General features: G+C 41.3%; 2 protein-coding genes across 2 annotated transcripts in view; one reads left to right on the plus strand and one right to left on the minus strand.

Moving 5' to 3' along the window:
* Positions 1 to 2,263: 2,263 nt before the first annotated feature.
* Positions 2,264 to 12,028, minus strand: aldh4a1 (aldehyde dehydrogenase 4 family, member A1). Its single transcript, XM_070850652.1, has 15 exons — positions 11,871 to 12,028; positions 9,269 to 9,362; positions 9,066 to 9,158; positions 8,821 to 8,868; positions 8,553 to 8,708; positions 8,179 to 8,328; positions 7,845 to 7,919; positions 6,608 to 6,795; positions 6,113 to 6,186; positions 5,739 to 5,935; positions 5,032 to 5,079; positions 4,780 to 4,932; positions 3,148 to 3,269; positions 2,615 to 2,733; positions 2,264 to 2,490 (listed from the first exon to the last, which is right to left on the minus strand). The coding sequence occupies exons 1-15, from the start codon at positions 11,909 to 11,911 to the stop codon at positions 2,378 to 2,380; spliced, it is 1,671 nt and encodes a 556-aa protein (XP_070706753.1). The 5' UTR covers positions 11,912 to 12,028; the 3' UTR covers positions 2,264 to 2,377.
* Positions 12,029 to 17,420: 5,392 nt separating this feature from the next.
* LOC139213051 (E3 ubiquitin-protein ligase RNF123) overlaps positions 17,421 to 23,597 on the plus strand; it is a 148,136-nt gene continuing 141,959 nt past the window's right edge. The window contains exons 1-4 of the mRNA XM_070843666.1: positions 17,421 to 17,514; positions 18,590 to 18,705; positions 19,464 to 19,548; positions 21,786 to 21,865. Of these exons, the coding sequence (XP_070699767.1) occupies positions 18,624 to 18,705; positions 19,464 to 19,548; positions 21,786 to 21,865 (247 nt within the window). The 5' untranslated portion in view covers positions 17,421 to 17,514; positions 18,590 to 18,623. The remainder of the gene's footprint in view (positions 17,515 to 18,589; positions 18,706 to 19,463; positions 19,549 to 21,785; positions 21,866 to 23,597) is intronic.

Raw genomic sequence — 23,597 nt, forward strand, 5'->3', positions numbered from 1 at the left:
ACTGAAACAATAATAGATGAAATAAATATAAAATAGCACAGAAAGTGAAACAATAAGAGTGGAAAACACAAGATAAAAAAAAAAAATAATAATATATATATATATATATATATATATATATATATATACATACACACACACACACACACACACACACACATATATATATATATATATACACATATAAAGATAGAATAAATAAATAAATCAAAGTCTGAAACCTGTGTAGACTTTGATTTATTTATTCATTCTATCTTTATGAGTGACTATATGAGGAACTTAAGGTATCAAACAAAAAGAACAACATTTCTGTCTGAACTGTAGTGGGAGTAGAAGCACAAAGTTGTGTGGAAGTAAAGTAGCAGCACCTCAGCACTGTATTTAAGTACAGTACAGCTGGAATAAATATATTAATGTCATTTAAAGGTTGCATGACATGGAAAATTGATAATTCGTTGTTGTTTTTCATGGTTGATGCACAAAATGTTAAACTTGATCAATCAATGAAGCCTAAATGGAACCAATCAGACCTCAGGAATCAGGTCCTGTCAGTCAGGACACCCCGAGGCTCCAACGCAGAGAAGTTCAGATGAGACTGAATATGTGAAGGAGAAAAAAAGCCATAACACTTATAAAGCTTGAAGTATGGTGGAGATATTTTCAAATTAAAATATATCCATAAATTAAGTATTTAATATTGATTCACTTTCACAATTAGGTATATGCAGGTGCAGGCAGGTTCTCTTTTGAGCCGTATTTATTTGGCCAATTTTTGTCTATATTCTGTCAAATTGGCACCATTTAAAGTTTGCTGAATTAGCAATCATCAGCTCCTTCTTGCAGTGTACCCACTGATGTACAGAACACTATCACTGGATCACTTTGACACTGAGAAAACTTGCTGAATCTCAGGCAAGTTCTGAAGCCCTGAAGGATGTTTATCTGCAATGAACATCAGAAATGATTTTACCCCCGGAAAAGCACAACTCACGCTGAATAGAAAATGACGTGCATCACGTCTGCGTGTTTAGGTTTGACTCAGTTAGGACTTGTGAGGAAGTGCAAGTTTTAGTGGCAATAACTGACAATAAGAGAAACCAAGAAACAAACAAAAACACTTTGATAGTAATAATTTAATATTTATTGTCAAAAATTAACTATCTGAATTTACAGTTACTAAGGCAGGCACGTTCTGAAAATACAAGAAATCAGCTGCATTTGTTTCAGGACAGCAAAAGATTAAAATACAAAATACTCTTCAGAAAATATATCGTACTCAGACTGTTTGCTAAAAGACAAACCAGCAGAAGATGAAGTCTTTATGAACATTTTTTCAGCCATTTAAAAAAAAAAAAAAAAAGGGATTTGAGGGAAATCACAGCAGGTTATTTAACATAATCTGCATTCAACCTTCAAGAGAGTTCCACAGCTAACTTGAATTCATTTGCAAATAACTGCTGTATGTGTTTTCTGATAATGTGACACATGCTGTGATTGGAGACGTCCTCCATCATGTCAGCATCACTATTAAAATACAAAAGAGGGATTTTACACACAAATTCTTTCTAGAATAATTTTTTTTTTTTTTCAGATTAGAGATTTGTTTCATGGTTAAACTAACACATTTGAGACATTAATGGACTCTGGATAAGTGTTTGGAAACGTAACATACTGACACTGACCTAAAATAATACCTTAATGTCATGCAGGGCTGTCAGTAACTACTTTTATTCTTAATTGTCAGTTAATCTACTGGATCACCCAGTTAAAGCAGGTGTTTTTGTTTTGCCCCACCAACCGTCCAAAAGATATCAAGTTCATCGTCGCAGAAGGGCAACGAAAGCAGGAAATGCTCTAAAGTTCGGGGCTGAAAACAGTGTTATTTCCTTTGAGCTTTAAAAAAAAAAAAAAAAAAGGATTCAAATTATTGATCAATTATCAAAATTGCTGCAGCATATTTTGACTTGATCGATTCATTGTTTGAGCGCTAATTTGATTTAGATAAAAGACATAAAACTATTAATACTTCATCAATAGACAGTTAGCCTTTGATACTAACATCATTGGACAACGATCCTGTTGATTCTCTGGGGATTTTCTGTAATTAACGAACCAGCAGCCAGATAACCTGTCAGACACAAAGCAGCTCCGGTCTGACTGGTTATGGATGGAAGACTTTCTCACCACTTTGGATTTTGCTCCTATTTCATCAAATACATTCACATCCAGGTTCAGTGCAAAGAAAGCGGGACAGCGGGGAGACCTTTTCTTTTCATTTCACAGAGGTCGGTGTGAAAGTGTTGAATCAGCTGATGGAGGGAGGGATGGAGGAGGGATGGAGGGCTCTGATTGGACCAGCAGGCTGCCATTACTGGACTCAGCCCATGTAGGGGTACTTCCAGTCCTTGAGGGGGACGTGGGTCTCCTTCACCACCTGCGGCGACGTCCATCTTAAGACGTAGTGTGGACCTCCGGGTTTGTCATTCGTTCCTGAGTGAGGAGGACAGTTGACAGATGAACACAGCTGATGTCAGCATTCCCAGACTGAAATATCACTTCCTGTCATCACCTGCAGTGAGAGGGTTTAACCATGAGGAGTCAAAGCAGCTCTTACCTGACGCTCTGGCGCCACCGAATGGCTGCTGAGCAACAACGGAGCCGGTGGACTTATCATTGACATAGTAGTTCCCTGCAGCGTTTCTCAAGGTCTTAGCTGCCTCGTCGATCACCTTTCTGCGACAGAAACAGACTTTGTGAGCAAAACACGCGTGACTTTCATTTTCATCAAAGTGATGAAAGCGCCGACGCAAGGCTTTTTTTTATGGAGGCGACGCAGAGTTTGCTGCCCTGATCTCCTCAGATGAGTCACAGCAAGCAACTCTCACCCTTTGTGTTTGAGTCCAGGTCAACACAAACAACAAGAGGAGGAAAGAACTGAAGGTTTCAGAGAGCAGAGGGGAAACTAAGCCCTGCTCAGACCTGCACGGCAATTCTTCAACACTGAATATGCTGATCTTCCGTTGACTCGTGCTTTTATCCTCGTTTGTTAACCTTTAATTCATTCCATCTGCTTGGATGACTCAGAGAATATTTAGAAAAGCAACATAACATCCTTATTATAAAAGAGGAAGCAGAAGCGTGCCGTACTTGTCCTGAGCGAACACTGCTCCTGTCAGGGCGTACGGGGACGTGTTGTCTATCAGCTGCAGCACCTCTTTGCAGTTGTTCTCGGGATAAACATACACTGACAGAACAGGCCCGAAGATTTCCTGCGAAAACAAAAAATGATGTTAGTAAGTTGTCACCAAATGTTTGTAATAATGGGACAGAAACCTAAAGCCTCTGTGTGGTTTTTAAACTGGGGGGAGCGAATAGTTTTGTAAACATCCGGCTGGCCACCAACTGGTGTGTTTTGCACATAGGGGGAAAAGGATTTGTGAGGAGCAGCATAAGCACACACTCTCTCACACACACACACACACACACACACACACACACACACACACACTGTGTGGACGGGCTCAGTTTTCAGTCTGGGAATCAGAGCGTGAAACAGGGTTGGAGCAGCTTAGTTAACCAAACATCAGAGGAGGTTTCCGAGAGACAGATTTCACATGTTTATGGAGGTGATCCAGACAATTAGATCGCACAATGAAGAGCGTTAACCCCACCCTCGGGGTTTGTATCTCAGGGCAGCTACATATAACTCCATCCATAAGGGGAAAATAATCAACAGAAGTAAAAAGAGAATTTAGTGGTAACATGTAAGAGCTGCATTTTACTGTTTTTATTTTTTATTTCTTTTTCTTTCACTGGAATTCTCACTGTAAATTCAAGTTTCTGATATAGCTGTTAAATCTTAATCTTATTATGTTAACAAATTCTAAGGTTAAATGGTCAAAGAGAAGGTGAGGATGCAAACTGGCTGATAAATAGGAAACTCACATTTTTCTATTGTACTGATGATGATGATGGAGCTTCAGCAGATAATCACGTCCGATAATGCGGAGTGTTGTCTGCAGATAGGAGGCCTAACTAACTCCAACCCTGGTCACCCAGCCCTGGAGGGGTTATTTGTTTAAAAAGGTGCAGCGTGACACCGATGTGACTACAGGGGGCGCTGTTGCATGGATGTCTGCACAAGCGGTTGTCACTTGGTCTTAAAAACAATGACATTTATGATAGATGCTGCATATTCTTTTTCAATTTCCAGGTACAAACAGGTCAGAGCAGATCAAACCCGTAGACCAAAGCTGAGGATAGCACCTCGTACCTGGTGCTTTTCGTGGTAGCACCTCTGTAACAAGTGAGCTGGACTGATACTAAAAGGTTGAGTGCAATTTTTTTTTTTTTGATTCACTTGACCCAGATTTTAAATACCGACTACGCAGTGGCCAAACGGGAACATACAGAGAGTCAAGAACAGCATCCCTTCCATATCCTCCATTGTTCGTGTGTGTGTTTGTGGCATATTGATGATGACGTCGTGACAGCTTCGCACGGCACCAACATAGCGAACGGTACTAATCCGAACTATATTGAGGGGTCAAGTCGATCCAAGCCGAGCCGTGCAGTGCAAATATGGTGTTAGAGTAAGAAGTTAAAAGTGCACCAACTGCTCTGGTGCCTGAATAGGTTTAGTCACGACTTTAAAAAGAAACTGGTGCAAAGCGGCTCAAACTGGACTGGACAGCTCGAGTATTAAGACAAACAAAATGTCCCGACAATCCAGGGGTGAAGACATAAAGAGTGAATACGACTAAAAGCAACAGTTTGTACCTCGCTCATGATGGCGTCCTGTGGGTCTTTGGTCTCGATGATGGTCGGCTCCACAAAGTAACCCTTCTTGTCGTCGCAGTTACCGCCAGCGATGACTTTTAAATTAGAGGAGGACTTGGCGTGGTCGAGCCATTTCTTAATCCGAGCGAATGACTGCAGGAGGAAAGAGGAAATACAGTAAATAAGAACCATTACACTAAGAGGACGTGCACTTTATTTGGAAGCAGCAGCTGGAGAGAGAGAGAGCTGTACCTTGTCATCGATCACAGCTGAGAAAAAGGTGGCGAAGTCTTCCACGGGCTGAAGAACGAGAGAGGAAAATCAGCCATGGTTTTGTAAACCTCGTTACAATCACACACACATTTCCCTCATTTCTTCAGCAAGCCAAGAACCATCGTCATGTGACACGAGAACAGCGAACCTGCCGTAAACATCTGACGTCCAGATCAGTCAAAAGGCAGCTGATTGGCTCAGAGCTGCAACGACTGATCAACGTCAGAAAGTTCATCTGCAGCTATCATTCATATCTGCCAGCTTTTAAAGAAAAGAAAATGCTGAATATTTTCTGCTTTCTGCTCGTCAGATGTGATGATTTGCTTTTCTTTGTCATAGATGACAGATTAATTAAAACTCTTTGGGACCGTTGGTTGAACAAAACAAGCAAACGTCACTGAGGCCTTGGAGAAATCCTGAAGGCCACCTTCATTATTTTTATCCCTTTAACCTCCTCACTGAGAAAAAAGCAATGAAATGATGTATTCTTTATATATTTTATTTCCTTGGGGCACTAATAACAAAAATCTATGTTTTTTTATGAACAGCCCCGTGTGGTGCAGATTCGTCGATAATAAAAATGATTGCTAGTAGTACTTAGAGCCACAGTAGAGCTTGAACAAAAGCAGTATTAAAAGACAACTTGACGTGTTGCCTGTCTGAGGAGCAGCGTGTTACTGACTTACGTCTCCCACTGTGATGCTTTTGTGAATGTCCAGCAGACCCTGCTTGATCTGCGGCCACATGGTGTCCGGCACGTACATCCTGGAGCAGGCCGAACACTTCTGACCGCCGTACTCGAACGCCGAGCGGACGGTCCCCTTCACCACGCTCTCCACATCCGCCGACTTGTGCACAAAGTGGAAATTCTTCCCACCGCACTCTGAAAATGTGAAGAGCCACATTCAGCGACAGAAAACTCAAACTTCACTTTAAAAAAAAAAAGAGGAGCAGCAAGCCTGTGTTAAGAGAGGACACAGAAAAGTCTGAACCCAATAGAAACCATCACTCCCTGCTCCGTTTCCACAGTAACTGACTGATTATCGGGGGTTCTGCTCACCTCCTGCCAGACGAGGGAAAGTCCTGTAGGTGTCCAGGTTCTGGGCCACCTGCTTCCAAATACGCTTGAATGTCCTACAAGGACAGATTCAATTAAAATGTTTGTGTGGTGCCATTCAAAAACAACACAAGATTAACACACAGGCTCTGCGAGGAGTCATGATGGGTGACATACTCGTTTGATATAAAACGCTGAACAGTGTCTTGTTTCATTGGAATACGCATTATTAGTATTTAAAGTTAATTTATATAATCGGACTTTAAGTTGCCGTGCTGGTATTTTAAAAAAAGAATAAAAGTTGGTTAATGATTTTTTCTCTTTGATGACACACTGGGCCATATTTTAAACCAGCACAAAGCAGTGTTGGCTCATGTGCAAAAGGGCCGACTGAAGTGGAATATAGCAAATATATCACATGTAAGGAAAAGGCACTGGAGGAGCACACTTCTACTGCGCGCTGTCCTGTTGAACTCATAGGACAGGAAGTGTTCTTACGGTACGCTGCCGGTGAAGTTGACGCCTGCCAGGTGCTCAGAGGACGTGATGGTGTCTCCGAACACTGGACCATCGGCCGGTAGGAACTGGACGATGTTTGGGGGCAGGCCGCACTCCCTCATGACTTTGTAGACGGCGTAGCTGGCGGACATGGCTGTGTCACTTGGCTTCCACAGAACGACATTACCCTGAAAACACACCAGCAGCTCCACTGAGTGGGAAAAGACTCCACAGATCATATAAAACTCAAACAATGAACGTTTGTACAACATTTCAAGGCAATCCATCCATCATTTGTTGAGATATTTCAATCTAGAACATGTATTTTGACTCCAAACATCTTCTGTTACATTATTTCACACATACACTCTCACAAAAAGATGTTCGACTTTCAGGTGAAATATATGGAAAATGTAAAAAGTGAATGCTACAGTGATATTATATCATGAAAGTAGGGCATTTAAGTAGAAGCATGCAATGGTAATTTTATTCATCTTAAACAATTTATTGAAAGAAAATCTAACAACAGTGGTAGGTATACCACAACAAAACATTTTCAGTGTCTCAATAAATTGGGATGTGGCCAAAGGACGTCCACTCCTCTCCTTTCTGTGACTCTTCCAGTCTCTGTATCACTGTTACAACCTCCTGATGACACTCTGTGACCCTCTAAGCTCAGTGAACACCTCCGTCTGAGGACTTCCTGTTTGAAGCCTCCAGTGTTGAGGTGCTGCTGATCAATTGTTAGGTGTCGTCTTGGTCTCATGATGTCAGAATGTGAACAGCAGGATGAGGAGGACTGTTTAAATACCAATTCTAACTGAAGCAGGAAATGTATTGGTGGATTCATGGATCAAACCTGTTGTGAATGTTGCTGTTAAGCTTCTTGTTAGAGAACAGCAACTTGTGCAAAAAGTACTGAAACACTGAACAGTTGGACATGTGCATTCAAAGGTTTAGAGAAGGTCACATTAAGTTCACCTGGAAAGATTAGAATGCATTTTAGGTTCATCCTGACATTTCACCTGAAAGCTGAATATCCCTAACTTTTTGTGAGTAGTGTATGTATATATATATATATACATATTCATAGCATTTGAGATACTGTGTGTCAACTGTTTTTTTCCCATCCTCTTAAAACGATGCAGGTGTGAGCGTCCTATATGGTAAATAAACTCCTGGTCAGGTGAACAGAAAGCGCCTCCTCACTCCTTCATTACAGCCATGCAGCACTCACCATCAGAGCGGGGGTACCTGCCAGGTTTCCGCCAATAGCAGTGAAGTTAAAAGGGGCCACAGCTGCGATGAAACCCTGAGGGAGGAGGTAGATGTACTCATCCATTTGAAAATGAGGCAAATATGGGACAGCGAACACAGACTCCTGACAGTTGAATGAGAGCTTTGCTCCAGTGTAACATTACAGTAGAACAACAAAATAAGTGACAATAAGATGAGTTGTGGGAGAAGAACGTCAAATCAAGTTTTGTAACTCCGACAGTAAAAACGAATAGAGGCTTAAAGTGAAAAAACAAAGCAGTACATCAGTGTGTAATATTTGCAGATGTCGTTACCTCCAGTCCACGATAGATCATGGTGTTTGTGCTTCCATCTGCATCCAGCGGCTGCAGTTTTTCCAGCTCTACGGCATGTTTGGCATTAAATCTGAAGAAGTCAATCAACTCTGCAGCGGCATCGATCTCTGCCTGGATCACCGTCTTACCCTGGAGTACAAAAACACACATTCTGCCCTTATTTTTGTTCATTTTGTCCTTTTCTCTGGGTTCTTGATTTTGCCTCAATTAAAAACAGACCGTCTCCCCCTCTGTGTGAACAGTGTCCTTGCCTCTCTCTTGCATCGAATTGATTCTAACAAATGTCTTAACTTTTCAAAAATAGCTACAACCTTCGACTCCGATACACCAAACGAATGAAGTGTCTCCTGTACCTGTCCAATCATGGTCTTGGCGAGGATTTCTGCTCTCTTGGGTCCACTGATGACGTCTGCTGCCTTGAAGAGGACCTGGGCTCTGTCCTGAACGGGCTTCAGGTCCCACTCTTTTCTGGCTGCCACAGATGCCAGGATGGCTTTGTTGATCAGCTCCTGCGTCAGTCCCAATCATACAAAAAGAAGGGGTTGACAGAAGCTATGGCAACTTTATTCCTGCAGGTCCTTTCAAAAGCAGAGTAACATGTGCTCTCTTACAACAACTCACCTTGTCTGCATAACAGAACTTTGCCAACTTATGCGAGTGATTGAATGGCTTTGAAGATAAAAACACAGAAAGTCAATGTACATGAGAGTCGGCACTTTACAGGAACAAGAGGTTTTTGTCAAGAAAAATAATGAAGCTTAAAATTCAATTGCATTTTAGCCAAATGATCTTTATCCAAATGTCTGACTCAATAATGATCCCAGTGGTTTTCTCTGATTACAGAACTTGCTGTTGACTTTACTCACAGACAGCTGATATCTGATATCTTTGGTCCACACATGTTCATCTCCGACCACACAGGGGATCTCCTCCGTCTTCCCCTTCAGACTGTCTAAGGCCTGAAATGAGCAAAAAGGCGCACAAGTTGTATTAGAACCCATTTTCAAAGTGTGTTCAAGTCAGTTTTGAGTCCAAAGTGATTGTTAATCAAACACATGCAGATTCTAACCTTGACAAGCTCTTTTCTTTCTGCGCTTCCTTCTTTGAAGCCCAGGATTGGTTCATTTTTAACCTCAACAGCAGCACAGGGGAAGGTTTTGAACCTTCAAAACACACAAACACACACATAGCAAATGTATTTAATGCCACTCAAAAGACGTTCCAGCTCCTGTTCATTCAGAGTGGGCGTCAGCAGTCAAACTGTATCGTCTGAAGCAGCCGGCAGGAAAGTCTCACAGATCAGCAGGTGCTTTTCACCTAAACTGGCTTACACTGGCCATGAAAATCTTAGTCATGGGGATCTTGGAACTCCTTTAACGAACAGACGAGAGCTCCCACAACTGGTTTCAGCTCGACTCTCTTGAATGCTGCCACAAAATCTTCGGCAATCCATTTGATCCAAGCAAATTCACCTTGAGTTCATCCAGTGATTCACATTCTCCCTGTGCACACACTGAATTCATTTCTATTTCTACCTACAAGACTGGAGAAACAAAGGGCGCCGAACTGAATTTAATTCCTAAAACATAATTAAGAACATGAACTGCATGTTTATTTACATGTTTATACTGACAGTAAAGTCCAGAGCACAAATTTCTGTGCACAAATTTCTCGACTCAGTTCAAACTGAAACATGTCAACGACTGCTGTATGGATTTACAAATTACTGTATCCATGACGATGCAAGGATAAATCCTATTGATTTTGGTGACCTCCAGGATTATTGCTAACCTGAATCCGGAGAGCCTCACTAGCGCCACATACGGGCTTTTTCCATAGCAGATGTTTTAAACAAGACCTTCCAGGAAAAGCTCAGGGGAAACTGAATACTACTGGTGCCTCCGTTTCAGCAGCTACTGCGATGCAATGTTGCAATCAATAACGCTATTAGTTAAGCCTGTGTTTGACAGGTCCGAATGAGCAGAAACGGTCTGTTCTACTCAAGTTTAATATCTCTCTACCACTAAAACACATTTCTGCCCACGTTTTGTAGTGTCCTCTTTATCTTCTGCGATAATAAAGTGAATATCTTTGGGTTTTGGAGTATTAGTCAGACATACTTGGCTTTAATATATTGTGATCTTTCAGTATTTTCTGACATTTTGTGGACCAATCATTTATTTGATGAACACATTATCCCAGTTTAATCCAGTTTCCTTGAAATGTTTGCCATCACAGCAGAAACCCCGGTGCCCTCTCAGTTTCATATATGATTAACTACTCCTGTCTAAACTGTTCTAAACTCAAGGTCACAGGGTAGATGATAACCAACACTGGATGGGGAAGTGGTGGTGGTGGGGGTTGATTAGGTGGCAGACAGGCCGGCTGGTAGCTTGATAGGCATTCTCATACATACTACGCTCCCTAAAACACATCCAAAGTTCCCTTTCTACACAAGCCTGAAAGATAATAAACAGCTGGAAGAAAGGAATTTGACATACTAATGTTTTTACAGATGTCACAGAATAACAAACGGTCACTGGTTCTCTGAAGGGACGTCTGGGGCCCCTTAAATCCCAACACCCACCCTCCTGCCCTGGAGTGGGAGTGTTTCAGTGGGCTGATTCTTAGCGGTATGTCACTGCTGCTCTATGCTGGTTTATGGCACATAAAAACTGTGTGTCACTGCCACAATCCCCACTGGATTATAATCCTCCTGTACTGGGATATGCTGCAGCGTGCCAACACAGTATATCACCATGGCTGGATTAACCTGTTCGTAAGCCCCCGGACAGGCGCAGACTATACATGATAGGTGTTGATGATGTTACATCTTACTGTCTAACATATGAGACTGATATATCTGCAATAAACTATCATCAGCCCATACATCAGTCGGATTATTGTAGTCAGCAGTGCTTGCCATATGCCAGTAAACAGTTTTCATACTAATAAATTAAGTTATTAGAATGAGCTCAACCTTTACCAGCTGCCACATGTAAGTGATCAGGACATCAGTAATCATAAGAAGCATTATTCTGGACTCTGCATGATGAACACTTTGTCAGATCAACAGGTAAAACTCAGATTTTCAGTTTACACTTAAGAAAACGTGAAAGAGTGAACCAGACATGTGAGAAGCTGCAACTAAGAGACACTTCGACCATTTAGCCATCTTGATTAACTACTTAGGCGATTATCAAAACTGCAGCTGCAGACATGTCTGCTGTGAATCAGCAGAACGCCAGAACTCCACCAGCTACTTTTAGATCCTTCAGATGCCACTTTACTTCCGGGAAATGCTGCCATGCAGGAGACGAGCTGCAGCACGCAGGACTGACAGGGGGCACTGAAGGAAAATCACTCCCCAGTATTAAACTCATTCATTTCCATGTGAAACATTACTTTAGCCGCACACCTTCAACTTTCCCTCACAGATTAGCTAGATTAGGTGGCATTACATAACGCGCGAGGCGTTTCTACGAGCGCAAACCGAACTAACAAGGGCTTTAGTTAAAGCTGAATCAACTGTTAATGGCAGATTGGAGCCTTGATAGGAGCGACACGGGACGCAGTGTCTTAGCCACCATTAAGCTAACTGACATGTTGTAGCTAAAAGTCACCGAGGTGAAGGAGTCTCGTGTCTGCTCATGTGAAACGTCATTACCTACCCCCTCCAAGACTGGCACACGGCCGCCCTCGCTCGCAGCATGTTTCTACGATGGGTTATTAAGACAAAGCCGAGGAGAAGACAAGCGGTTACAGCCTCTAATACACCTGTCTCATGGATCAATACCAGATAAGTTACAGGTTAGGGAGTATTGATCAAGCTGGCTGAGGCAGTTGGACCAATGGGTGGCTACAAACCGGATACATCTCATTATTAACGGGGGGGATACATTATTTTTGAATGCCACATTCATGCTCGTTATCAGCAGTCATTCGATTTAACGACAACTACTAATGCTATAAATATTTATTGAAGTATGCTTGAACGATAGGGAAGCTAATTTTTGTTCGTAATACCTGTCAAGAAAAGCCCCCACCCCCTACACTCCTTGTGAAATGGAACCTTCCACAGGCGGGTCTGCGACTGGCCAATCAGTGAAGAGTAAAATATCCTCAGCCAATCACAGGCCACATGTGAAAGTTCACGAGGAAGCTCTATTTATGTTCAACATTTTCAGCTCTCGATCATCCTTTGCGCACCTGTCATTCATCATTTCTCTCCTCTATTTTTTGAATCTCTCTCTTTTTTTTTGCCCGACAGAATGTTAAGCAATTCATGCAGCCACGTGCATTTAACTCTAAAAACTATTTTTAAGGCCGTTATCCCAAGATCACGAGTTTATTATTTCATTATATCGAGAAAAGTTTTTTTTTTCTCGGGGTATGAAAAGATAACCAACCCTTTCTAACAAGAGAACAAACAATCATGCGATCATGGTTTACAGTTAAAACTCAGTGCTGTTTTGTTGTATGTCCTAATGCACTATAATGCATTTTGTGAGTATTTATTGTCATATGTACATTAGGGAATTGCCTAACAATTCAAGTATAAATAGTAAAAAAAAAAGACAAAATAAATAAAAGGCAATAAGGGCAATTTAGAAGGCAGCATGTGAAAGAAATATAATAAAATCTGTGCAAAATGAATAGTGCAAAAAGTGTGCAATTACACATGTGCAACTTAGGGATGTGTACATCTGAGGTAGTCCGTGGTTGGTTCTAGACTCCTGTTATCTGTTTAGGAGTCTGATGGCAGTGGGAAAGAAAGAGTTCTTCATTAAGAGTACCATGTGTTCCTCTCCTATGACATGACACCAGTACTGCACACCCCCAGTCCAATCACTGCTCACTGCTGACTTTAGCAGTGATATCAAATGAATACAACGGCATACACCATTATTCATTATAAAATGAAAGGGGGGGGGGCTCAGGCCTCACAGTGACATATGTAAGTGCAGTGCTGTCCATGGTACTGAAACAGAGCGTCAGAAAGCCAGGCAGACAGACTTACATTAACTTCCTAACCACAACCATACTTCCCTAAAACAGACCCCTACACTGTAGGATATAGTGATTGGCAGATCAGTTTTGATGTTGTATTCATATTATTATAATACAGGCCTACTGTCCAAATTGTTGATCAAATTGTATCTTGCTTTTTTTTTTTGATGCTTTGGCCACATTGTTTTTAAAACCTTCATGCCAATAAATCCAATTCAATTGAATTGGAAAAAGAAACAGAAAAAGAAACAAAGAAAATAACATCCTGCACACTGAAATCTGTAAGCTTTTGGAATTTAAAATGGTAAAGCCATTCCCAGCTGCACCATTAAAGCTAGCCGCTAACAAGCTAGCCTAATGTATGCAAAACAAAAGTTGAGACTCTCTGAGGCTGTGGCGGTTGCTTAGCAACCTCATCAGTAGAACTCTCCTCATCACACACTGAAACTATTGAATATTCCCGAGCTGCTAAAAGCCAAACTGTAAGGGCTGACATTATCCATTTTATGGACTCTAAAGGAATGTTCCTGGATGAAAAGAAGATCAAGTGTCCCAGCACTAGGAGCCCTGGAGCTGTTGACAGTGTCTGAGCTACACTCTAAGAAATTAGGGTTCCAAAAGGGTTCTTCCTGGAGGTGTGAGGTTCCACCCAGAAAAATTTGATTCTGAAGAACGTTATTATGAAGAAAGGGTTTTAGAAGGGTTCCTTTTTAGACTAGGGGTCCTTTTGAGGACCCTTGTCATTCAAAGAACCCTTCTGGAATGAAGAGTTCTTCAAGGATTGTTGAAAGCATGGGTGTTAAACTGGGTGAAGTCAAATCAAAACAAATATGTTGTCAGATACAATCAAACACACATCATACATCATCATACATCATGTCATAAGGACACTCTGCCTGCTCTGACTGAGTTTGGGCTATTTTTTTTGTAGTTATCACTCTAGTTGCCTGCAGGCATCAGGAGGGGTTCTATTTAGACTGTCTTGGTTTCTGGTGTACCTTTCTTCAAGAGAGGGTTTTACAAAAGCAAAGAATTGTGGGTAGCTCCTCAGTCCTTCAGGGACCCTACTGCCACCGTGAGTAGTAACCACACAGCTCAAATCCCATGCAGACCATCAAGACCTCTACGACACGCCCAGCCCAGGCTCACGGAGAGGATGGCCAGGGTGCCAAATTCACTGCATCACCAGCATCACAGCAGAGAAGAAGAAGAAGAAGCCCAGAGAAGCCCTCAGACCCCAGAACTATACTACACTTATAGAGCACACATCATGGTTACACTCTTTTGCACAGTTCACTTATATAGTCTAAGATCATGTAATGTACATACTATATGTAACTTTTTAGTTTTGCATTACTTATATATTAATGTAATTACACTGTGCATTAATTGTACGTTATTTGCACATGTAGCCCATACAAAAAGGCTCGTCTTTGTTGCAACTGTGAAGTACGGTGTAAGCCTGGTTTTGAGAAGTGCTTTATCAAACAACGTTTTACTCACTTACAGTTACAGATAATTAGATGGCACATCAGGCAGACTGCGATGTGTTTGTAGTGGAGCACAAATGCCTCTCAGTAGCTGATTATTCTTATCTTATCTGTATACTTTCACCTACTGCACAAGTATTATTGTCTGTAATAACACAGAATGACCACTAGATAGAGTCATAAACTTCTGGCTGACAGGCACTCTGATCTACACTGTTGCCCATAAAGTTGGAATAATTGTTCAATACCCCCAATTTTGTTAAAGCCTGAATACACAGTTTGCAAAGGTTAATTGTGGTTTAAGTTTCACTGTGATATGTTTGGAAGAGTTTGATCAATAAAGTTGAGAAGATTTTATTTATCAAGAATAAATCCCATTGTCACAATCATTTCATGGGAAGAGGTAAAGTTATATCATGGCCAGATTCATAAAAAAGGGAATTTTGTACTAAAGACACAGTAACTTTGAGTTCTCCATTTGATTTGTCTGAATCAGAGTATAGAATATCTTCAGCTGAACCTTGAAGTCATTCTTGCTGAGTGAGGATTGTAGATTTTGTCACTTATATTGACATTGCTTTAGAAAGAGATCTCTTCATGGCCAGTATGGACAGGAGGAGTGATCACACCCACCAACGCAACTTTCAATAAGAGAACTGTTTAAAGCTTTTAGAGACGTGAACAGGGACTGCTTTTTCTAAAAAAAAGGAGGGGCTCTTTTTAGACTGTCTTGGTTTCTGGTGTGCCTTTCTTCAAGAGAGGGTTTTACAAAAGCAAAGAATTGTGGGTAGCTCCTCAGTCCTTCAGGGACCCTACTGCCACCTTGAGTAGTAACCACACAGCACAAATCCCATGCAGACCATCAAGACCTCTACGACACGCCCAGCCCAGGCTCACGGAGAGGATGGCCAGGGTGCCAAATTCACCGCATCACCAGCATCACAGCAGAGAAGAAGAAGAAGAAGCCCAGAGAAGCCCTCAGACCCCAGAACTATACTACACTTATAGAGCACACATCATGGTGTTACACTCTTTTGCACAATTCACTTATATAGTCCAAGATCATGTAATGTACATACTATATGTAACTTTTTAGTTTTGCATTACTTGTATATTAATGTCATTACACTGTGCATTAATTGTACGTTATTTACACATGTAGCCCATACAAAAAGGCTCGTCTTTGTTGCAACTGTGAAGTACGGTGTAAGCCTGGTTTTGAGAAGTGCTTTATCAAACAACGTTTTACTCACTTACAGTTACAGATAATTAGATGGCACATCAGGCAGACTGCGATGTGTTTGTAGTGGAGCACAAATGCCTCTCAGTAGCTGATTATTCTTATCTTATCTGTATACTTTCACCTACCGCACAAGTATTATTGTCTGTAATAACACAGAATGACCACTAGATAGAGTCATAAACTTCTGGCTGACAGGCACTCTGATCTACACTGTTGCCCATAAAGTTGGAATAATTGTTCAATACCCCCAATTTTGTTAAAGCCTGAATACACAGTTTGCAAAGGTTCATTGTGGTTTAAGTTTCACTGTGATATGTTTGGAAGAGTTTGATCAATAAAGTTGAGAAGATTTTATTTATCAAGAATAAATCCCATTGTCACAATCATTTCATGGGAAGAGGTAAAAAACATTTTATTCCAACTTTATGGGCAACAGTGTATAAACACTTAAAGTTATATCATGGCCTGATTCATAAAAAAGGGAATTTTGTACTAAAGACACAGTAACTTTGAGTTCCCCATTTGATTTGTCTGAATCAGAGTTTCGTAATATCTTCAGCTGAACCTTGAAGTCATTCTTGCTGAGTGAGGATTGTAGATTTTGTCACTTATATTGACATTGCTTTAGAAAGAGATCTCTTCATGGCCAGTATGGACAGGAGGAGTGATCACACCCACCAACGCAACTTTCAATAAGATAACTGTTTAAAGCTTTTAGAGACGTGAACAGGGACTGCTTTTTCTAAAAAAAAAAAAGCATCATCTAACTCCAAATTCTTACCATCCATGACCACTACACTGTTTACACAGCATGAGCTGTTGAAACAGGAAATATTCAGCTCGCACATAAATACCTGGACTCTCCTCATAGAACAAGCACGTTACTTTTTCAACCAAACTGGGGTGGCTTTGGTGACCAGAAGAATTAAGCTGGAAGCTTTGCTGCTTTGCACAAGTCATTAGAAATGAAAAGCCTTAGGATTACTCTTGACCTGATCCAGGACTGACAACAGCAGCTGTTTAGCCAAAAATCAGCCAGATGTCAGTCATGTTTTACCTTCAGATGAAAAGTTAGAGGAAACATAAATATCCAACTTTAAACTCACTATTCTTAGACTTCTTCTTTTTATAATCTGATATGATCTCTGTGGTCTATTTGTTGATCTAGTCCAAAGAACTGTGGGTTTTAATGGTGAAATGAACCAGAAAAATCAGTAAAATCGAAAAGTTAACGTTTAAACAGCCTTAAGTCTTGTACTAGGATGTCTGCTTGTTGTTAATGACTAAAAGTGGTCCACAGGCTCAGATCCGTCCGCCGAACAGCGTCACTCGGCGGCCAACTGCTGTGCCGGTATTGCTTTCGCCTTTTGCCAAGCAACGAGCCTTATTTTGTACCAACTGGCGCTCCGTAACGTGAGAGGCGTTGACAAGAAGAGGACTGTTGTGATAGAAATTAGCCTTTTACTCAGGGATAGCAAGCTGTACAACACATCTCATCTAAGTAATTCTTAATAATAGCTAACACGAGCGGACCGCAGCTGGAGGAGAGGCTCGCTGAAGCAGACAGAAGCGGTGAGTGCTGCTGTCAGCTTGTCGTGTCCAGTTAGCTGCTAGCTGCCGCTTAGCAAAACAGTCTGTGTCTGTCACTGAGCCGTCTACCAGCTACCTACGACTGACCTGTAACCCACTGCAGGAGAGCTCTGCGGTGCTATACATTGTTAGGAATGTGTCTTGTAGTTTGGCTGACCCTGCTCCGACGGCCAGTCCAGCTACAGTGTTTTCACATAAAGCCAGGAACTTAATTTCAGTGGTAAAGTTAGCTAACGCTAGCTAGCTAGCACGATATTACAGTCCTGGTCTGATTTGGCTTCTCTGGCAAACTTATCACATCTGTCATCTAACCTGAGGGCTGATGCAGAAAGACAGCAGTGGGGAAAGTATTCAGATCCATCACTGAAGTAAAAGTAACCAAAAGAACGCTATTATCAGCAAAGGTCCTGCATTCAAAATCCTACCCGACTAAAAGTCCATGTGTATTTTCAGCTTCATGTAGTTAAAATATTAGCAGGGAAAGTACAGAAGTAGCCAGCTTCATGTAGACAAGTCATCAGTACAAATACAGGAGTGTTATGCTTATTGCAGTAACAGCATCAGCAGTAAAAGCAGAGAAGTAATCTCAGCTTCATGTAGTAAAAACATCAGCAGTAAAAGTATTGAAGTCTTTGCAGCTTCATGTTGTGAAAGTGGCAGCAGAAAAAGTCTTTGCTCTGCAGTAAAATGCCTCCTGTGGCTGACATGTGACCCTGTCTGGCATTATTACAGTTTTAAATACTAATGCAGCGATGTGTGAGCTGCCTTTTACTGTTGTAGCTGCTCGAGGTTGAACTAAAAACATGTCATCAGGTCAAAAATCTGATTTCTAACTAACGCTAAGCTGAGTCATTAAGTATCAATGTGATGAAACGGTGTAAAGTGAGTGTTTGGAGCTGTTGATGATAATAAAGAAAAGAGACCAAGAGGTCTCCGGGACTGCGAACAGAAGAGAGACACACAAGAGGATTTTGTCAAGAAGACAAAGCTGGACTTTCACACGTGGGTTTGGAGGTACATAAATAACCAGTTAATTTTCTCTCTTTGTGTTTCTTAGCAGTGTATGGGCCAGGCCACTCCAGTCAGACAGTATGAGTTCTAAAGGAGGCGGCACCGCTCTGACTCGCCGCAACTACAGATTGGCTTCAGACACAGACAAACCCAAAGCCACAGGTACGACCTGCTGGGAGAATACTGTGTATATGTGATGGATGTAAAACCTTTCTTTCTTTCTTTCTTTGTCTTTCTAGCCTATTTGTTTCATTTATATATCACAGCTTTGTTAATCATTAAAGGCACAGCAATAGCTTCCACCATATTCACAATCACAGTAGCAGTGATGCCCATAAATGTAGCCATGCCCACAGTCTATTTACAGCTACAGCAGCAGCAGCAGCCTCTAACAGTCATTTTCAGCAGCAGCTAGTGACAATGATTAGCTTCCGCTAGTTATCTTCTGTGCTGGAGGAAGTATTCACATCCTTCACTTAAGTAAAAGTACTAATACCACTCTGGGAAAATACTCTTTTACAAGTTAAAGTCATAATGATCTCTAATAATCGTCAGCCACATCCATAAAGCTTGTGCCCTGATGGTTCATGTGTGTTAATCAGCAGCCACATCGAACCCTCTTCTTATTGTGATCATTTGTTTTGTGATAGACAATAGTGAAAGATTTTCTTATATGTCCAAAAATTCCCAATGCAATAAAAATGTGAAGATAAAAATGACAAATAATACAGATGTGTATAAAAGTGCTGTGCCAGGATTTGGAGCAGATCCTCAGGTGAGATGAAGACCGGCACAGGCAACAGGTGTTGCAGCCAGTAAACGCCTACATGTGTGCGGTTCTTCTTCTGTTGTATTTCACATAGTATTGTAAGCTTACAGCTGATGGTCCCAGTTAATGATTGTCTGTCTCCCTCTGTCAGGTATAGTGAATGAGAAGCTGCTGACTGATTACCTGCACCATGTGTTCCCCTCCACCAAACAGGGACCTGCACTGGCCTCCCTCAGGTAACATCAGCCTTCAGTCCTTTTCTCTCCTCCAGTCTGTTAGCAGCCACGTCACAGATCAGCCCATCAGTGATGAGAAGGGATTTTATGTAGAAGTGAGCAGGTGACTGACTCTTACTGCACACCTCTGACACGTCTTCACCTTGTCAGTGTGGTTGGACTTCTAATAACTCAAGTGATGCTCAGACATTTCCTTTAGTTCTCTTTGATTCTGTGAAATATCTCAATGACTATGGGATGGATTGCCTTGAAACTGTGCATAGACGTTCACGTTTCCCTCTGGATGAATCCTACTGACTTTAGTGATTCACACTATACAATGCGATGTGTTGCTATTCATGTGTTGACGTCTTGAGCAACAGATAATAAGTCGGTCACAGCTGGTGAAACTCCAACTATGCAAATGTATATATATGTGGAATTGTGAGCAGTATGCGTGTTGTACCCTGAACTAGACTTGTGTTACATTGGCCCCTTTCCTTAAGCCAGACAGATTCATGTTACCCCCAGCAGCTCTATACATAGACACACACACACTGTCTCTCCAGTTAACCCTTTAGTGTGTCTCCACTGGGTAAACTGTTTACTCCTCCCTTATAGACCATCAGACGGGAACACTGGCAGCAGGTTGAGTTTCACATGGTGATGAGGTCTGAAAGTCACACAGCACAGCTCATGATTTAAAATAGCTGCCCCCCCTCATTCTGTGGTGAACAGGAAAACCTGGACAATAAAAGCAGGGCCCTGATCCAAGGTCTGATATTATATTTACCTAAATGACACAACTGCCCAGTTGTATGTTCATAGCTGAAATTAGTAGTCAAGGAAAGTTTTGTTGTTCAACAGAGGAAGAAATGAAGAAATCCTACACGTCCCAGGTCCCAGGTTCTCCAGTGTGTCGGATTTTCTATTGTTCTCGGTTATCGATCACAATAAACTGAATGTTTTGGGGTTCTGAACTGTTTGCTCAGACAAAACAAGACATTTGAACATTTGAACTCTTGGAAACTGTGATTGGCATTTTTTCACAGATTGTTTTTTTTGTCATTTCATAGACGACAAACGATAAATAGAAAAATTATTGGCGTATCAATCGATAATGAAAATAATCCTTAGTTACATCCCTCTGCATCACAGATAAAAAAAAAAACATTTCATTTTATTTTGGTTTTACCAAAATATAAAACAGGACTCCGCACCTACATTTCATTTAGTGACATTAAATTAAGTTGTGGTGGACAGATGAAAATTTAGGGCTATAAGTATTTTCTTTTAAAGGATAAACATAAATAACACCTCTTTTACATTAAATTAAACATGCAGTATGTGTGAGACACATGGAAATTGAGCAAGACAAAGCGATTAAGAATTATTTTGAAAGAAAGGACGCATATTTGAGACCTAATCAATGACAGAAATGCATTATGCGGCCTTCATTTATTTAGATGTGAATGCAGTAATGTAATGCAAAAATGCTCAGGATGCATTGTGAATATACACAGCAGCAGCAGGAGTGAAATGTTAATTAAATATGTATCTGACACATCGAAATAACAGCTGTAGATACAAAATCTGACGCTCCTCATATTGACAGTGACCTGCCGCTGCAAACGATTGCCATTTTAACTGGTAAAAGTGACGGTCAGCACCAGCTAAACATGACAAGCTGCCGGCTGAATCTTTCTACTCTCCTTTTCGCATTTTTACATTCTCCATCACAAAGTTGTCACTCATATTTGCAGTGAAAGGCACAGATGGTTTCGGGTCATTGTCAGCACAATCGATGTGACAACCTGAGGTGATGATCTGCTGACTAAAGAGTGTCAGAGGTGGCTCATCATTTCCTCCCACTCGATGAGTGCCATTCCTCCGTTCTTACTGTGTGGTTCAACATGAAGGAGATTCAGTACAAGAATGTAGCATACAGTTTTAGTTTTTAGAGAGCGCTGCAGTCCAGGACCCACCAGCCTCTTTAACAGTGTATTACCTGTTTAGGCTTTCTTTCACTCTTCATATCTAAACAAACAACACAGTGTACTGTGTAATGAAAGAACAGTTGGAGTGCTCTGTACGGCTCCCAAATCTTTTGGAAATGCAGGTTAATTACAGATTACAGGAACGATAATGCTGCTTGGAGGGGAAAAAAAATGGAAGAAATGTCTTAAACAAGCATCATTGCCAGAAGAATGATTGACACATAATTTGTTGGCTCCATTTTTCCTGTTCCTCTTGTACAGGAAGCCTCTTGGTTTCCAGGATCTTGGTGCTCACCTGGAGAGATTGTTGTCTGAGGGGGAACCAACTGAGGACAGCAGAGGTAAAGACACACACACACACACACACACACACACGTTGCTCGACCAGGTACAAACAGTGTGTTACTGAGGATTAAACCTGCGCTCAGCCTCCTCCTGCTCTCTGTGATCACCATCACTGTCATTTAATGCTGTAGAATTCAACATATAGGTGTTCTCTTTTACAGAGTTTTCTGTTCCTGTTGTTAAACAACTTAACGAAGGTGACACATGATTCAGTCGCGGCCCGTAAACACTACATACTAACCAGTAGCCATTAACAAGTTGCTGCTTAAAAAAAAAAAAACATAGTTTAATGAGCACGACAGCGTCTGACTAAATCAGCAGCTGTGTGATCGACTATATTGATATTTAGAATGTGACATCACAGAGAAAGCTAGAGATTCCGTAGAGTCACAAGCAAAAGCTCTATATAAGACAAGACCTTTATTCGTCCCACATTGGGGAAATTTGCAAATTTGCAGCAGCAAAGAACAAGAACACCAGTGCAAAGATAAGTTAAACAACAGGTGCCTGTATAAGTAGAATATAATATAAATAGAATAAAAAAGCTATATAAAGCTATTATACATCTATTAGTCACCTGGTTACCACAGCTGTCACCTGTCTAACACAGCATTATATTTTATACTTCATATCTTACTTTATTACGTTGTATGTTCTTTTTTATTCTCCTCAATTCCTACATGTAAGCTGCAGCACTATTATATTCATGTCTTAGATTCTTTATGTCTTTAATTCTAATCAAAAATGTTGTTTTTCCTACACGTGACATTCTTCATACATATTTTTTCTACACTTACATGTAGGAGCACTGTTGGATCGAGGCTGAGATTCAAGAATTTGACTGCTTCCTGTAATTGTGCATTTGACAGTAAAAGCACTTGAGCACACCATCGACCCTCGGCGAGCTGCAAACGTTATTGTTTAGTAAAATCTGCTAAAAGCTGAAACCCTGAACACGGTGAAACACCAAGCTGAGGTGTCAGCGTTGCAGGTTCAGCCAGAGACCTTCCGCTTTGCAGACAGTTTTGGAAAAGCCCAGTTTTTGGGGCGAGAAGAACACTGTTTGGTCTGGACAAAGAGATGAAATCAAAGTGGCATCTACAGCGATAAGTACTGATTGCATGTGTGGTTCCAAAGATCCAAACTGCGTCCACACTGGCGGTCGCTTTCCTTTTTTGGCTGTCTTCATCTGAATGCCAAATTTGCTTCTTTTTTCTCTGGAATTGCACTTGTTTACTAATTTCATCATCTGTAGTCACAGGTCTTTTCTTTGTTTGTTCAGCCTTAGTAACAGTTTACTCTCAATGCTGGCAGAAACCGGAGAAAACGGCAAGCTGCCGATCCTCTCTGGTGGGCCAACCGCTTGGCTGACTCAGTGCTCAGCCATATAATACTGTAAATACAAGGGCTCTCATCAGTGGGCCATTGGCTTAGTCACCATTGTGTTAACTCATTTGGCGACAGATAGTGACTTTTATTTTACAGGCATTTAGACATTTATTTGCAGATTGCCACTTAAATGTAATCAGCTTAAAGGTGCGATATCATGCTCATTTTCAGGTCCATACTTTTATTTTGGGGTCCTCCTAGAATATTTCTATATGCTGAATGTCTCAGCTTACTGCTCTTCTCAGCCAGCCCAGTCTGCTCTGATTGGTCAGCTCCCACAGGCCCACTAACTCCCGCAACAGCTCTGCCAGTGTTTCCAAAGGGGAACCACATTAGCCA

Source organism: Pempheris klunzingeri, chromosome 2, assembly GCF_042242105.1.
Source record: "Pempheris klunzingeri isolate RE-2024b chromosome 2, fPemKlu1.hap1, whole genome shotgun sequence".
Taxonomy (NCBI): domain Eukaryota; kingdom Metazoa; phylum Chordata; class Actinopteri; order Acropomatiformes; family Pempheridae; genus Pempheris; species Pempheris klunzingeri.

Coding starts and splice junctions, on each gene's coding strand:
- aldh4a1 (XM_070850652.1), bottom strand. CDS start 11,911: ATGCTGCGAGCGAGGGCGGCCGTGTGCCAGTCTTGGAGGGG. Junction 9,363..11,870: donor GTGTGCCAGTCTTGGAGGGG/GTAGGTAATGAC, acceptor TGTGTTTTGAAG/GTTCAAAACCTTCCCCTGTG. Junction 2,734..3,147: donor GCAGTGTTCGCTCAGGACAA/GTACGGCACGCT, acceptor TTTCTGTCGCAG/AAAGGTGATCGACGAGGCAG.